A 17545-nucleotide genomic window follows, 5' to 3' on the forward strand; every position below is an offset into this window, starting at 1 on the left:
TTGAACCTGATCTCTCCTGACACACACAGTATTACATTTCCTATGAACTAGAGTAATGTTTCTTGAATGAGCATCTCTAACGAAACTCTCCGTGCAATAAATTCAGCACACCTGCAACAAAAAAAAACAAACTAAAAAAAGAGCACACATTCCTTGTCCTTAGCCAGGTGCCTCTTGCTGCCGGTTAGCATTTTGCTGTTTTTCTCTTTGGAGGATGCAGAGGGTGCAGGGGAACAGCCCGTTGCTTGTTGTTGTTACTGTCAGCCTGGAATGCCATTACGTGTTTGTCTGCATGACTCTTGATCTTGCATGACAAAACCAAAAAACAAAGGCAAAACTGAATCAGCAGATTAGTCAGCTTAATCTTGTGTAACTCAATGCTGCACTTCATTTTCAGTGCTGTTATTTTCAGCTGTCCTTTGAGATGGCCATTTGAGTTTACCTATCATTCAGTCAAGCTCCTTGCACAGAACATTGAAGTACCTAAGATGCAAAATATATCATTCAGTGGTATGCTTCCAACATTTTGACTTAATCTTTTTCATTTGGTACACATAGCGTTAAAATGCAAGATCTTAATGTTAACAAAATGTCATTTATAATGAGAACACAATGGATTCTCTTTTTGCTATCATATTAATATTGAAAGAATGCAAAAAGAACCTTTTGTTTAAGCCACTATTTCTAGTGCTAAAAGGCTTTTAAACTAATACTGTAGTTTCTGAGACAGTTGCTTATGTTTTCTCATCTAATTTTAAATACCAAATGAAGACAAATGCTCAGAAACGCCAGTATTAAAACTGAATTCAGCTGATCCTTCTATTCAAAACAGTCACAGCAGCAACAGAAATTGTTGATGCAGCTCATGTAGTCCATAAGCCACAGTGGCAGATACCGTCACTTAAAAATACAGAATTGCAATCAGCATGTTTGCTGGACCTGGATTTTGGGTTTCTACATGTACAATGATATGATTTAGATAAGATCATTTTTCTTTGACTGGAAAGTTACCTGACTATTCTGTCCCCATAACACAGTCATTTCATAGATGTTTCCAAATGTCAAATCCAACAGCCTTCTTTTGCAAGTAGAAACATTTTGCAGTTTACCGTGTAAGTTCCCTTCAAGCAAATTAGCCCCAGTCACAATGTGTGATGTCAGCTTCAATGTTTAAAATAAACTTTGCCTTTTCCTGCGAGTACATCATGCACATATCAGAAGTGTAAACATGCTGCAGGTTAAAATACGTAGCTGTTACATTTCGTACAAGGCTGGATCAGCCGATGGGACTGTCCTCTGAAGAGGACGCTGCTCCTGAAACTCCTCCTGACTGAACATTTCCTGTCGAAGTACAAAGCAATGATGTTATGTGTCCTCACATAAATGGGGTGGTTTTGTTTTTCAAACCAAAACTATGGGAGTTCCATTAACACAAAAAGTTTACCGAGTTTTAGCACGAGATACTCCAAAACCAAAAGCCAAACTCACCCTGCTGAGATTCTTGATTTGAAGCTCCTTGTATCCTCTCAGCCCAACATTCGGCTCAAATGAGAAGAGCTGATGTCCAGAAATATTTGTGGACATTCTAGTACTTATGGCCATAAATTTAAATAAGCATTTCCCATTAATTTTTTCAGAAGTTAGCTGAAAATGAAATTAATAAAATGTAGCAAAAGCAATTTACCATATGTATGTTTTCTCAAGGAATCTCAAACCAACTTTATCAGGGATCAAACGCCGTGGCTGCGTTATGCCATACAGCGATCCCATACGGTGAGCGAGGATAGGAAGGAGGATGGGAAGTAATGCTGACTGCTGTGTTTAGCTGAAATGGATGAATGTAACACCAAACCACAAATTTATTCAGAATAGCAGTATAGTAGAGCAGCATAGCCTAAGGATATTTTCCTGATGAGTTTTAGCATGCCACTAGTTCTGTTGCTATCCGCTGCTGAGCTGGTGATACTCTCCGTGTTTGTGAAGATTCTAAGGAGCATAAAAAGAACAACGACATGGTTTACTAACAATAGCATGTGTATTTCAATGATTTGATGTTTTAATTAAACACTAATGCCTGATCTACACCACTTTTATGAGCAGTAATAGCCAAGATGGGAACCTTGAAAGTAGAAAAATGACTGTAGGTGTAAACCCTTATGTGCAAAGTGGCATCAGCTCTTTCATACTTGGGAAGAAAGAAGAAAACAAATTTGACATGTGAGATCCTGGCATGACTACGTCTATACTAATCAAGAGGAGTCATCTGCACAGTAGCCATGTGCACAGTGATTTCCTTCTTCAGCTAACAACTCAGTTCGCCGCCACACTGACAGGCTGCAAATGGCCCTGGAGGCAGCTTGTCTGAGCATGCTTGACAGCAGATTTGGTGCGCAGCCAGGGACCCGGGTTAAGCTTGTTTCCAAAAACCAAGCAGCAACCGCACCTGAGTTTGCATTTGTGGGCTCGCTATCTATGCAGCAGGCAAGCGTGGCCTCGGGTTGGTCCCCGGGCTGCTCTCTGCTGGCAGCGTAATCATATCCCGCGGGACATCCACCGCCAGCTTCAGCACAGCTGAGGTGTTGATACCCCAAAGAGCTGACTTTGCATGTCTAAAGCCAAAAATACAGCCCTGCTTTTGGGCAGCTGGGACACAGCCTCCTGTATCTGTCTCCTTATCTATAGCGGAAAGATAATCTTGCTGTTCTCTACCTCACCCCTGCGTGGTTTAAACAGTTAATTGCATTGACGGCACAAAGAGCTATGCAAGCGCAATGTAGCTCTTCACCTCTGGCACACATCTGTAATGTCTGAAAGTTCACAACGATGACAATAGTCATCATCACCTGATGACTGCTCAGCTCTCGTGAATGAACTGATGATCTCAATCTAAATATAAGATGACTAGAGTACTATAAAATGAAAAATAGCATAGTTGCCCTTCAGTTTATTGCAAAACACCTGTGTTAGTAATTTGTACTGTCGTTGCTATGTTCCTTAGCCTCTCCCTAAGCACGGTGACTATCACCAATATTGCAGAAATATTACTTGCTGTAATTAACTCTCCTGTTGGCAATCACGGTAAAAAAGGCGAGGGATTCAAATGGATTTGTAGACTGAATCACTGGGTGGGATGGCAATACAGCACAACCTCCGTGACTGCAATGTACCGTCAGTAAGGAGTGTGCTTCCCAGGGCTGCTGGGACTCTCCTCACCCAGCTTGTCCCAGGATGGACACGGAGAAGCATTTCACATCAGAATACCAAGAGGAGTGAGATAAGCACAACTTCTACTGGCAAGCCTTGCATGAGAAGAAGGCTGCGGCACAGCCTCCCCCAGGATCTAGCACAGACTAAGATAGCGTTAAAGCAGACGCCGTGAAATATAACTTTCACACTCTGCTGATTATTCTTTGACATTTGTGAAGTGAAACAGTGATTTCAGTTAGTGACAATTTATAGAAAGGTGCATCTTACAAATTTAGAAGTGAATCTCAGATACTGATGGCAATTCAAAACAGGAAACATGGTTAAATCTGAAATCCACTAAAAGCTATCTGAAAGAGTTACATAATGTGACTAGTTTAAATGTAAGCACATTTTTACAGGCAAGTTGTATCACTTATTTTTTAACATCATATTAATTAACTACTCTTGCTTCCAGTGAGTTTAAGTGAAGGTAATCCAAGCCTAAAGAGGTCATGCCCATAGGGTTATTTTATCTACCAGCATTTGTGTTGGGAAAGAGGAAATGCGGCTTCAAAGCAGCAAAACTGAGCACCATATTCTTTTTAATAAAGCTAATAATTTAAGAACTGTTAAAAAACCAGACCAATAGGCAATTATGATGGGTAGCCATCGATCTTCCTTTTTCATTTTTTAGGCCTTGTGCTGTTCTCTTTATTTCCCAGTATTCTCCTGTATTCATTCTATTTTTTATATATTTAATATTTTACTGTAAAAGACCATTTTTTTTCCTGATGAGGACACACAGGAGCTCAACTACTGTTACTCTCTGCTATGCCTTCATTTCTGTCACTCTTCACTGCTCCAATTTCCCCAGCCTGCCTCCTCCATTTCTTTGTTGAACATGCTTTTTAATTCTGCAGGTTAAGTTTTCTCTAAACAGTATTAAAGAAACCATCTCTGCAGCAACATGTCCAGCTTTTGTCTGTACTCTGGGGTAGGATTTGTTTAGGATAGCTGACGAAGTTATTTTACAATCCGAAGACTAGTGCTCAAGCTCAATAACTTCAGTCTGAAGAGGAACAATTCAACTGTAACAATGTGAATACTCAATTAATTAAACCAGTTTACCCATCAATGCCATGGATTTATCCTCACTTGAAATCTGCTAGAGAGGGATCAGGTCTTCTAACGTGAGCGCCGCAGCTGACCCGCAGACCGTAGGTCCGGCTCAGGAACAGCGGTGGGACAGCCCATGATCAATGGTCTGCAGGAAATTACAGGGGATGACCACAGAGGTCCTGTTTGGCCCTCGGGCCATATCCCAGCCCCTCACCCATCCAGTTTCCATGCAGGCCAGGCACACTGAAACAGCTCTTTTTCATGCTTCTAACAGCTCTTCCCTGGCCCCAACCCCCAGCCAGTTCTTCACTCTCCTTTCCATACTGCTTTTCATGCCACCAGCCACTTTTATCTTCTTGATCTCTCGTCCTCCTCCACTGCTCTTATGAACACGATCCTCAATTGATTTTCTTCCTACCCCTCCAGTCGCTTCTTCAGCGCTTCAATTTTTTTTTTGCCCAAATCCATTTTTCAGTGCAACTCCCACGCGGTTCTTTTCTTGGCTTCCTCCTCCTCCTCCTCTTGCCTACTCTACCTTTCAGAGTCTCATGACGTTTAACAATCATCTGTACGATCCCGCAGCTTTGCACCGGAAAGCCGGATCACGTGAAGCAGCAGCAGCAGCAATCACATGGCCATCTGGAGGGCTTCTGCTAAGGCAATGAAATCAAAGAAACGTGTTCGGGCAGGACCATTTCTCAGGAGTATTGGTCATATTTGTGCTGGCAGAGCTGCATGCAAATCATTTTTTATGGGTATACACAAATCAGGTATCTCCTTTTTATGCTTACTCAGGCATCGCAGGCTTTTGCTGGTATTTTCAACTATTTTTGAGTTGTACAGGATTTTATTAGAATTACATACAAAACCATGTAAAAGCCTAAGCACACTGTAATACAGGAGTGGGTCCTCATACACAGAATATTAAAACCTTTGAAATGGATATATCCATATAATATTGTTCATTTTCAATTGTTCAGATTTGAGAATATTTACCAGTCCTGAATTTCCCAGCTTGTGTGGAGAAAATCCCAAATACAAAGAAACGGAAAACGCATAGTGTGACTAAATAAATCAGACTGAAAGAGCAGATGACCATAATTACTTGAGCCTCCTGAGACCTAACCTTCTTTAGAAAGGCACATATGGGCCCCAAAATCTAAGCTTAAGAAAAAAAAAAGGAAAAAAAAGCCTCATTAGTGCTGTCAATTCTCCGAGTTACACGATGCAATAACAGATAAAGGATATTTTAACTTAGTCAGAAATACTACTTGTGAGAGAGGGCAGGATGGGTGAACACCACAGAGGAAGGACAGATACCAGGGATGCGATGAAGGTGTCAGGGCGGTGCTGCTGCTGCTCTCTCCGTTGCGCGAGGGCACGGTGGCGAGCTGTGCAGTCCAGCCGTCGTGACAGGCACCCGTCCCTCTCGCAGGCCCTGACAAGAGCAGAACGAGTAATTACTTCGGGGGTGGCGCTGAGCCACGGCAGGACTTCTTAAAAATTACCTGAGTATAAGGAGGGTGAAAATCTATATAGTCAGGTTGCTTAAAAGTGATGACTTCATCAGCAGTGGCTGTAAGGAATCTGGTATCTTGCTTTACGTCATACAGAGGTTGTAGCACGAGGGCTCGGGAGGTCCGAAACACAGCAAAGGGGCTTCGACTGGCGGTGAGGGACCTAAAGCAGGGATGAGAGAAGGCACCGCGCACTCGCCCTTGGGACATACCCGCGGCTGCAGCTGGGGCGCAGCCCGGGCCGGGCGGGCAGGGCAGGGCAGGGCAGGGCGCTGCTCCGCGCCGGGGGCGCTGCTGCCACCCGCCTGCCGGCACGGCAAGCCCCCTCTCCCGGTGGGGCACAGAGCCGGAGCCCGGCACCCCCCCCCACCCCGGCCCTGCGTGCTTCCACCAAAAAGCCCATTTTTATCATAAGAAAGAAGAGAGAGAGGCGCAGCTCCCCATCCCCCGCGCTGCGCTCCGCGCTCCGCGCAGCCCCCGCGCCACCCCCGCGCGCGCGCTCCGGCGCGAGGTCGGGGGAGGGGGCGCTGCCGCCGCCGGGGGAGGGGGGAGGGGGCAGGGGGAGGCGGGCGGCGGGCGGCTGCGCCTGCGCAGAACACTTCCTCGTTGGCCCACGTAACGGCTGCGGGCGGGCGTTGGGCAGCGCGTGTCAGTCACCGGGTGACTGTCAGCGGCGGCGGGAGCCCCCGCCAGCCCCGGCCAGCCGCCGCCCCCGCCGCCTCCCCCGGCCCTTCCCCTCCTTCCCCCCGGCCGGGGGGCGCAGCCGGAGCCCGCACAAGTTAGTGCTCAACTTGGCGGCGGGCGGGAGCGGCGGTTCAGGCGGGGGGCGTGAGGAGGGTCGGCGGCGGGTGGGGAAAGGGGCTGAGCCTGGCGAGGTGGGGGCTGGCGGGCGCCGCTCCCCTCCTGCCGCCCTCCCTCTCCTCAGCGCCGGCGGCGGGGCCGGGCTCCTCAGAGGCGGCCCCGTCCCCGCAGCCGTCGAGGGGCCGCAGTCAGCCGAGGGAGCGCTCCCCACCGGCGGGGCCGAGCGGCGCGGGGTGCCGTGTGAGGGGCGCCGGGTGGGGGCCTCTCCCCCTTCACCTCCTGCCCGGGAGGAGGAGGGGGCGGCCGGGGGGAAGGCTGGATGTAGAGGGCGAAGCCTCAGCCTCTCTTTGCGGCTCCGCTGCTTTGATGCTGCGGATCTCTGCTGGCTGGTAACGTCTTCCCTCTGCTTTTTTTTCCTTTTCTTTTTTTTTTTTCTTCTTTTTTCTTCTTTTTTTTCTTCTTCCCCCCTCCCCCCCCCCCTCACCTTCCCCCCAAAACTTGGCTTTCCTTCCCCCGGATCTGTGTGCTCGGCTCCTTTTGGGCTTTGCCGGTGGGGTAGGATCATGCCGGACCAGATCACCGTGTCGGAGTTCATCGCCGAGACCACAGAGGATTACAACTCCCCGACCACCTCCAGCTTCACTACCCGGTTGCAGAACTGCAGAAATACAGTCACGCTGCTGGAAGAGGTAGATCATTACCCTCCCTTTTTTTCCTTTGGTTAGGTTTTGGGTGGTTATTTTTTGTCTTTGAGACAGAGCATCAGGGACGGGGCAGTACCACCCGCCCAAATCCACGGGAGCTAGAGGCATTGGTATGCGTGTAATCTGGTCTTTTAATTGTGGGACTTTGCTCTTGTGTTGAGCTAGCTACAGAAAGCTTTCCTGCCCTGGTGTCTTAAAGATTAGCGTGTAAAGCAGTTGCCTGAACTTAAATATTACTGTTGTACTTCTTGATGTTTTTGGTGTTGGCGGTTGTTGCAGTAGAAAAAAGTGTGAACGCTGGGATTTTTAGAGGGAAGATGAAGGTTGAGTTTTGTTTGGGAGCGTTAGCAGAGGTTTTCCCCAGCCACTCGTTAGATCAAGTCAGCGCAGAACTCTGACTGCAGAAACCTGCCAAGGGAGACTTCGTTTAAGCAATGAGGTAAGGATGAATGTAGAGTGAGGAAAATAATACGAAAACAAAATAGGTGGTGGAAGGAGAGCAAAATAATGCAGGAGAAGTGATTATATAGTGTCAGCATCTTAACCTTGAAGCTTCAGTGTTTTGGTTTTTTTTAATTTTTTTAATGGCCGTCATTTAAATGTTCATCCTGCTTCGCTATCAAGAAATAGGAGTGTGAAAATGGGTAAACTTCCAAAGCTGGTTTCTATGGGATGTCAGTCCACTGCTTCCTATTTGAGGTTTCGGTGTGACTTCCTATGGACTAGGTCAGCAATAATGAGGAAATGTCTTCCAAATGACTTTAAACCAAGACAGTGTGTAGCTTTTCTCTTACCCTGTGCTTGTTGAAGGTACTAGCATAATGACAATGAAAGAAGACATTTTTTTGCTGTTGTTTTATAGATTGCAGTTGTTTTGGATTATACACTTAGTTCATCAAGTATTTGTCAATTCCTCTGGAGCCAGCATGTATCTAGGAGATGGATTTAATAGATTCTTTTTAGTTTTGCTGAATGTGTTGGCATGAGGAAAGCATTTGGTATGCAAGGAAAGAGTATTAATCATGGCGTTCCACTGATAGTCTTGGTTATGGAAAACCTAATTCCATTGGATTAAAATTAGTTAATGTAGAAAAAACTGTCTATGTTCAAAACTTTAACAGTCCTATTGTTTACAATAACTGACCAGGTAATAGAGCAATTGTAAGATTGCATTTAAAATTATATATTTTATTTTTATGATGTAACCTAGAATAACTTCTGTAACTTTTTTCCATAACTGTAACTGCTTTTTTTTCCTCATGTGACTGAGCCATGGTTGCTTATACATTTGTCAGAAATCAACCTGCTTTGGTTTGTGTTTGACAGTATTGCTGCCCCCTGGTCTTAACTATGTGGAATAGGTACAGTACTTATTAGTACAGTTGACAGCATTCATAGAGTTAAGTAAAAAAATGTGTATTCTGCCATCACTGTGACTTCTAGGGTAAGAATACAGTCTAATGCTTTCATGATTTGGGAGATACATCAGTACAGTCTGAGTGTGGTAATGCCTGTCCAAAGAAAACCAAAATAGAGAAGATAAATGGTGGAGAACACTGTGTATTTATGTGAATTGTGTGTATTTTCAAAGTTTTTGTGTCTGATTTGACAGCGATAAATCAGAGGAATAGAGAATAATGGGTGCTTCTAGTGCTTGCGTTGCTATTTCTTGAATTTGTGTTGTTTCTATAACTATTTTATGTGCCCTATTTAAACTGTTTGCAGTTTAAATTGATTCTGAACTTGTTTTGTATTTTTTTATTATATGTAAATATAAAAAAAGCTTTACTTCATGGAAAACAAGATATAAATGTGCTCTACTGTTACATACTGCAAAAAATCTGCAACTCTCCCAAATTGTTTTTATTAATTTGCATAAAGAAATGCAGATGGGAAGAATGTGGCAGGTGAAGTGCTCCATTAGAGTCTTTGACTGTGTGTCTGTATTGTAGTTGTAGCTTGCATACTCAGTTGCTGCTGCTTTAAGCTAGGTTGATTTCTGTACATCTGCTAACCTAAGGCTGTGATTCATATGAAGCAGGGGATTGAAATTGAATGGTTGAAGTGGCTGTTATGTAGCTCTTATTACCACTGCTATTGTCCATGCATCATGAATGACTCAAAAGCTTTTCTAGCAGCTCCTGAACTTCAGTGTTGAGCCCACTGTATTAAGGCAAAGGGGATGATCCCATCTGTGCAGCTGTTTGATCTTTAACTTGATGTGGGTTGGAGCCCTCACTGGGCTTCTTCAGGCAGTGTCAAGCTCTGTGCTGTCACGGCACTGCAGCCTGAAGTATCTTAGGTCATTATTTTAAAGCTGACTTAATTTAACACAGCCTGTACCTACTTCAGTGAGTATAAGCTGGTTTGTGGATAAACTAATTATTTTTATTTTTCTAAATAAGATCGTGAACTAGAACTATTTTGTGAACAGAAATGGTAGGGAAATTAAACAGATTTAACCAAAGTTAGATCCGTTCCATAGCCTCTCAGTCTGGTGCAATTCCTAGCATAGCTCAGCTCAGTGGTTAGATCAGAACTGCCTTTTCATAAAGAATGTGACAAAGAAGAAATAGACTGTTTTGTGTGTGTGTCTGTGTCTCTATCTAATTACATGAAGGCATTACATAATTGTTAAATTTACTGTTCCTTGATCACAGTTAACAAGTTTTCTGAAATAATAACATAGATGATGGTCTCAGTTGCTGTTTTTCTCACTTTGTTGTCTTCCAGTGCAAGTGCAGTTAGTTCAACTGAGTGGATTGATAAATATTCTCTCCTAGTTGTGACTCTTTTCCTTCTATAACTACAATTCTTTTCAGAGGAGACTTTGAGTACGGTTAGGTGCAGTTTTGGGAGGAGTTTCAGATGAAAAATCAGAGCAGGCATTTTTACTGATTCTGATAACTTTGCATTTGGTAAGTTTCTAGTGCTAAGCTCAACAAAATATGAAGGCATACCTCAAAAATCAGAACCCTAGGAAAGATTCTCTGAAGGACTTCTGTGTGTTTATGGGTGACTTACTGAAGAAAAAAAAAAAAGACAAAACCAACCCCCCCCCCAAAAAAAAAAGCCAACCAAACTTTATTTAGATCTATTGTACTACTATCAAAGGAGAAAATATTAAGTACATTCTGTATGTAGCTGTTGATTGACTAGAAAGGTTTCATGCTACATTGTTTACTGAAACTTTTCATAGAATCATAGAATGGTTTGGGTTGGAAGGGACCTGGAAGATCATCTAGTTCCAACCTCCCTGCCTTGGGCAGGGACACCGTCCACTAGACCACGTTGCCCAAAGCCCCATCCAACCTGGCCTTGAACACTTCCAGGGAGGGGGCCTCCACAGCTTCTCTGGGCAACCTGTTCCAGTGCCTCACCACCCTCACAGGGAAGAATTTCTTCCTAATATCTAATGTATATCTACCCTCTTTCGGTTTAAAGCCATTACCCCTTGTCCTATCATGACATGCCCTTGTAGTTCCTCCCAGCTTTCTTGTAGGCCCCCTTCAAGTACGGGAAGGCTGCTAGAAGGTCTCCCCAGAGCTTTCTCTTCTTCAGGCTGAACAACCCCAACTCTCTCAGCCTGTCTTCACAGGAGAGGTGTTCCAGCCCTCTGATCACCTTTGTGGCCTCCTCTGGACTTGCCCCAACAGCTCCATGCCCAACCTTATGTTGGGGCCCCCAGAGCTGGATGCAGTACTCCAGGTGGGGTCTTACAAGAGTGGAGTAGAGGGGGAGAATCACCTCCCTTGACCTGCTGGTCACACTTCTTTTGATGCAGCCCAGGACACGGTTGGCTTTCTGGGCTGCAAGCGCACATTGATGGCTCATGTTAAGCAAGTTTTCAAAATTTACAAGGGTTCTTTTCCTCTTAAGAGACAAAACTTAGGGCTTTTTTTGTTGTCCAGTCACACCAGACAAAAAAAAAAGCCCTTGTCATCTTTGAAGCCAAAGTTAGGCATCATATACAGTATTTGCCAAAGAACTGCAAGATTATCTTTTTGTTTAATTATAAATTTTTTTTAAAGCATGAGTGTTATGGCTATTAGTAAACACAAGTTTTAAGGTTCATTTTCTTGCTAAAGTAATGATTGATTTTTTTTTTCAAACTCTGAGGGGAGGGAACAAAACCATTATATTGTAGTCTAGGTCTAGTTTAAGAGAATTTGCAGTCTATGCTCATTTCCATGTTGATTCCTTCAGGATAATGTTACGTTCATGCAAAAAAGACATTTTTTACTTCATATTTCTGCATGAAACTGGAAGAAGCTTTTCATAATATTCCTATGAAGAAGTGGATTATTGGTGTATGTAAATAGGTGGTTAATTACTTTAAAAAATATTTTGAAATCCAAAGATCATATAGACGGATTACTGATACAGTGTCTTAAAATACAGCCTCTGCCTTGTTCTTACCAGACATGCTTTTTTATCCATAGTAGCTCCATGATTTGTGTTACACAAATAGATTTTTGAAGAGTTGATTTTAGTCCTTGAGTTGATATTACTGTATGAGCTACTTGGAATTTTTAGGGAATGATGACATCTGTTCTGAGAATAAGTAGTGCACATGTGGTATCACCACAAGACTGGCCTGATTAGAATTCCACTGTGTCCCAGCTCCAGCTGAAAGGACATCTTTACACTCAAGGGATAACTCGGTTTTCATGACGAGGCAGTTCTGAGTCTTTCTCCTAAAGCAGCAGATGTTTTGTAGGACTGTCTTGAGATACAGAGGTTAAGCTTAAATGTTTAAATTCCCTTTAGGCAGACTGGTAGATAAGAAGGGACAGTTAGAAGGTGATGAAATGGTAAAGAATAGCTGTAGTTGTTTCTGATGCCTATTTTACCGTTATACGTTTGTAATACTTGAGCAACTTTAATGATTAATGTTATTTATTTCTTTTGCTCTTTAGTGAGAAATTGAAAACTCAGAATGCACTTTCTGACAATTAGATCTTGTCATATGCATCCTTTTGTAATAAATATTTAACTGGTGAGTGCAATGAAATATGGCTGCAGATAGGTTTGGGTTTTTTAAAAAAAAAAAATAGAAAAACCCTAAACCACCATTCCTGCCATGACTGTTGCTCATTTTGTTTCTCACTGTGCTGATCTGCTTGAGCTTAGAAGTCTGTGGGTCTAGCCTGGTCCTGTAACAGATGTGTGCATGCTACAGCAGTGAAAGAATGACTGACTGGTTCCTGCTCAGCCTAACATAAATTTTGTTGTTCTCAGTGCATGTCTGGTATAATCTAACATAACTTGAAGGAGAAAGATTTCTCAATGTTCTTCATAGTGTCATGGACACTTATCTAAGATTAGAGATGGGAAAAGGGAAAGTACAGGGGTTTTTTTGTTTTGCCTTTTTTTTTTTAAATTTTCTTTGAAAGGGTGTTGTGTATGAATCATTTTCATGGTTTCCCGTGTGTAACTCTCCTTTCATGCTTCAGTTTCTATGAGTTTTTCTTATTTTACTGGGGGAAGAACTTTTGGGACAAGAGTAAGGGGACAGGGGTTTTCCTCCTTACGATTTTGTAGAAACTTGTGTAACACCGGAACTGCTATACAGTTATGACTACTATGCAGTCAGTTCATCTACAGTAATTTCATGTGCTTTTCTACCACAAGATCCTTTTCCAGAGACAAAATATTCTGTCAAATGAGGCAGGTGAAACCATGCAAGAGAGCAGGAGCACTTCCATTCTAAATCACTTTTTGTTTCAGTTGGCAATATGTACAGAAGTTGTTCATTAGCCTGAACTGTGAAAACTGGTAAGATCTTTTTGTATGTGTGTCTGAAGAGAAAGAAATTTTTCTATCACTTCATTTCCATTGAAGCATCACTTCTATATAATTACAACAGGTAAATAGTAACATCCTGTTTATTCTTCTTTATTTTTTTAATTAAAATATATTTTTATTTGGGGAGGGGGGCAATCCGAGAGACTCTAGCAGCCATAGACTTAAACCCAGCTTTTCCTAACCTTGTAACCTGTTACTTACGGCAGTCAGAAACAGTCTTACATCATAGAGAGCCTTGTACTTAAGAGCTGATTCTTATGTAACAGACCACAAGCAATGTTCTCTTTCCAAAGAAATATACTTTTGGTAGCAGACCATCCCAAAAGAACCAGGCAAGAAAAGTTTCTTTGTCTAGTAAATAAAACTCAGGATAATTACTACTGTTTTTACACTGAATGGCAAACTGCACCACAGACTTAAAAATAGGTACATGAGCTTTCTAAAATACAGAGCCCACAGTGACAGCTCATGGGTGACTCCTGATCATGGTACTGAAAATGTGATGAAGAAGGAGACTTGACAGCAATATTGTGTATTTACAATAGCGTGTTTCACAAAAATGCGGTTGAGGTTGTTTTTACATGAACATGCTACAGTACTTACTCGTTTAGTATGTAATCGGTTTTACCCTTCATTTGATAGTTGTCGAAACATTCGGTTGTAATAGGCAGACAATCTTCTTTTACCTAAATGTGACTGATGTGAAGAAAATGAAAAGAATATTCAGTGGTAGCTCAAAGTTTCAGTCACGGCAGATTAATTAGCTCTGCCTTTTGAGAATTTCTATTCATTTTAGGCACACTTTTGAAAGTACTTATTGGTTTTTGATAGCCCATATGTTTTTTAGAGAAGTACTGCTTCTTGCTTTGAACTCCCAACAGGCTTCTTCATGTTTGCTCATCAGTTAGGAAACTGTGAAAGTGCTCTTTGCTGCACTCTGTTCAGTATGCCGTTCAGATAAATCCTGACAGAGTGTGGACCGTGTAGTCATGGGAACTTGGGCCCTGATGGAGGAGAGACAGATGCTTAAAGTGACATGACTTAAAGTTGGTTTTAGTGTTTAGATTGGAGACCTGTGGAAATATCTTCTGTAGTTAAAACACAATAAAAAAGAACGAGTTATTTGAAGAAAAAAGAAAGAGGTGGGCAACCCACAAAACCATGTTAGTAATCCAGCATGGTGTCACTGAAAGACTGCAGATTAATGATTTGGAACAGAATTAGATTGGTTGATTTAATTTCCAGTATATTTCTCCCTCCAAAGAGGAAAACTTAATTTTCATGACTATTGTTGTTATTTCAAATGATGTGAATGAAGGTGTTTATTAATATTTTTTTAAACAGATGTGAAACACTTACAGAGGAGAACTGTAAGAAAGAATAGAACATCTAACTTTGAATGGAATAGTGCCTTGCAATAAAATCATTAGGCAGAATCAAGCCATGAATGCTAATTACTAGTATTGTTTCAGGTGCAGAGGGAGGCAATATAAGCATGTTGTAAAAAAAGTGCCCTAAACCAATAATATATTTTTATATTTCATGGGAAACTTTTCAGAATCCACTTAATAGCACGTGCCATGGTACTTCTCTTGGAGACTGTTCTGTAAGATTTGACTGATACTGGCCAAGGGGCCTAAAGTTTATTGGTGAGTGTGAAGGAAAACTCCTGAGATAATAGCATGAGCTTCCTTTCCTGAAGGAATACAGCTGGAAGTACACTCCCTGCTGAAAAGTGTAGCAAACAGTTGTTTTATACTTCTAAAGAGACAGTACTGATCTGTGTTATATATATTGGGTTTTAAAAAAACAGTGGGCCAATGCTGAGGTTTTGTGTAAGCATTGTGACAAGTAGGATTTTTGAGGACAGTGGGTTTGATTGTAGTGATTATGGGAAACTTTTCCTTTAATCCTCCTCTGAAAAAGCAACAAAACCCTGTTGGGATCCCATTTCCCCCTTTACACACATAGATGTGCACATGGGCGCACACATGGCCTCCTTGTCTCTGTTGCTCGCTGGTGAAAGGACAGGCCTGAAGTTGTGGTGTTACTGTGGTTAAGCCAGAGAATGTATACTACTTCTTTCTTTTTAGTAGCTACCTCTATCCCGACCTCGCTTGTTTTATCCTTCTTGTTACATTTGTTATCAGGAGAAATACAGAAGTCTTTCTGGTGCAGAAATAGATACTTATGATACTGATAGTGTCTTGTCTCTTTTTGTTTTTTTTCCTTGCCTAAGAACTAAAAATCTAGTATGATGCTGGAGATAACTTTATGCAGAATAAAAGTCTGTAGAACTGCAAGGCCTTTGACATGGTCTGCTCTGGTAGACTTCTGTCCAGGTTGGTGAGAGATGGACCAGGTAAGTGACCTATAGGGTGGGAGGGACATTGACTAGGTTGCCAAGCCCAGAGGGCAGTGATCAGTGAAGCAAAGTCCAGCTGGTAGCATATTGCAAGTGACATGCCTCCAGGATCAGTTTTTGGCCAGTACTGTTTGGTGTCTCTTAATTGTCTGGATGATGGGCTGGAGTGTGGTCTCAACAAGTATATTTGGATGATACCAAGTTCCTTGATATGATAGCAGGCAGAGTCACCATTCAGTGGGACCTGGAGAAATGGTCTGTCAGGAGGAGAGTTATGGGGCTCAGTGAAGAGAAATGTGAAATCCTGTGCCAGGGATGGAGCAGCACAGTCTGGCTAGAAGACAGCTTTCCAGGAAAGAACCTTGGACTCAGGTGGATGACAAGTTGCATGTGGGTTGGCAGTGACAAAGGCCAGCCACATACTGGGCTGCGTTAGGAAGAGTGCAGCCAGCAGCCAGAAAGTGTGGTTCTTCCCCTCTACTCAGCAGTTGTGAGGCCATACCTGAAGTACTATGTTTTGGGTTCACCAAGACATGAGAGACATGACAAGTCTAGGTGAGGATCACCAAGATGATTAGGGGCTTAGAGCACATCACTTAAGGAGGGGAAATAATTTCTTCAACTTAGAAGAGAGGCTAAGGGAAGGTCATGTTTCTTTTTTCAAGAGTGTAATGGGAGAAAACTGAGAAGGCAGATATTCTCATTAGATTTGAGGGGGAGAAGGATGTGTATTATTTTTTTTTTAATTATTATTTTGAACCATGAGTCTGATGAACAGGTGCCCAGAGAGACTGGGGAACCTCTGTCCACAGAGACGTTCAAAACTCCACTTGATGGTAGAAGCAGTCTTTCTTAAAATTGTTTGGACTGCATAATTTAATCTTTTAGAAGATATGCAGGCAGAGCAAAGTGGTTATTTAGTTCCATGAATGTGTGTTTTGTGTTTTCAGGTAAAAGTTTACACTGAGCTTATTCTTGAAAAAGCAGCACATTTAAGCCTAATAAAACTGATGTAAGCAAAGTTGATAACTCTTTTTCCTTCAGTGAAAGACTTCTTTAGTAGAGGAAATGGAATACTACTCACATTTTTACAAATCTGTATTTCAGAAAGTTTATCAAATTTGAGGTTTTGTATGATTTTTTTTTTTAAAGAATAGTTTGGTTAGTGTTTGACAAAGAGATAATTCTTTTTGAATGATCAACCTGCACCTCTAGAAAGTCAGCTAATTTATTCTGTAAAGTGATGACTGTGTTACAGCTTAAATATGTCTCTGCTGGATTAATTTTGCTTCCATGAGGAAGGTGATCTGAATTTTGAATTCTAGAGCTCCCACCTGGAATTTAGTACATTAATTTCCTTTCTTCCTGTATTATAGTTTACTTTTCAGGTAAATTATCTCTTGATTTTTGGATTTCCAAAGCAAGTGAAGGATTTGGAATTGAAGAGGGAAGCATACTTGAAGAAATCTTTTCCATAGCATTTCAATAAAACTTCTTAGGTATGGAGGGGTGAGAAGGAATAAAATCTAGCTGGTTTTGTTTGCCAAGGGAGTTGTGGCTTGTTATGAAACCACTAGGATTTAGATACATTTTTGTTAGATTCTTATGACTTAATTTCATAGAACCATAGAATATCTCAAGAATGAAGGGACCCATAAGGATCATTGAGTCCAGCTCCCTGCAGGACTACCTAGCACTAAACCATATGACTAAGAGCATCATCCTGATGTTCCTTGACCTCTGACAGGCTTGGTGCCATGACCACTTCCCTGGGGAGCCTGTTTCAGTGACTGACCACCCTCTCACTGGAGAACTTTTTCCTAATGTCTAGTCTGAACTTCCTCTGATGTGGCTTCATTCCATTTCCTCGTGTCCTGTCACTGGTCACCAGAGAGGAGATCAGCACCTACCCTTCCTCTGCCCCGCTTTGAGGAAGTTGTAGACTGCAATGAGGTCACCCCTCAGCCTTCTCTTCTACAAGGTGAACAAGCCAAATGACCTCAGCGACTCCTCATAAATCTTGCCCTCAAGACCTTTCACCGTCT

At 42.3% G+C, this 17545-nt stretch overlaps 1 protein-coding gene across 2 annotated transcripts in view; it reads left to right on the forward strand.

Annotated features, from left to right (window-relative positions):
• The window catches only part of ASAP1 (ArfGAP with SH3 domain, ankyrin repeat and PH domain 1), a 160834-nt gene that overhangs the window by 25579 nt on the left and 117710 nt on the right, over nucleotides 1-17545 (forward strand). The window contains exons 1-2 of one of the 2 annotated variants that reach the window (XM_054816369.1): nucleotides 6461-6600; nucleotides 7183-7312. In XM_054816369.1, coding sequence (XP_054672344.1) covers nucleotides 7187-7312 — 126 coding nt within the window. In that variant the 5' untranslated portion in view covers nucleotides 6461-6600; nucleotides 7183-7186. Of the gene's footprint in view, nucleotides 1-6460; nucleotides 6601-7182; nucleotides 7313-17545 lie in introns of those variants that run through there. The other variant, XM_054816367.1, reaches the window with a different exon arrangement.

The sequence above is a fragment of the Grus americana genome, chromosome 2 (genome assembly GCF_028858705.1).
Source record: "Grus americana isolate bGruAme1 chromosome 2, bGruAme1.mat, whole genome shotgun sequence".
NCBI lineage: Eukaryota > Metazoa > Chordata > Aves > Gruiformes > Gruidae > Grus > Grus americana.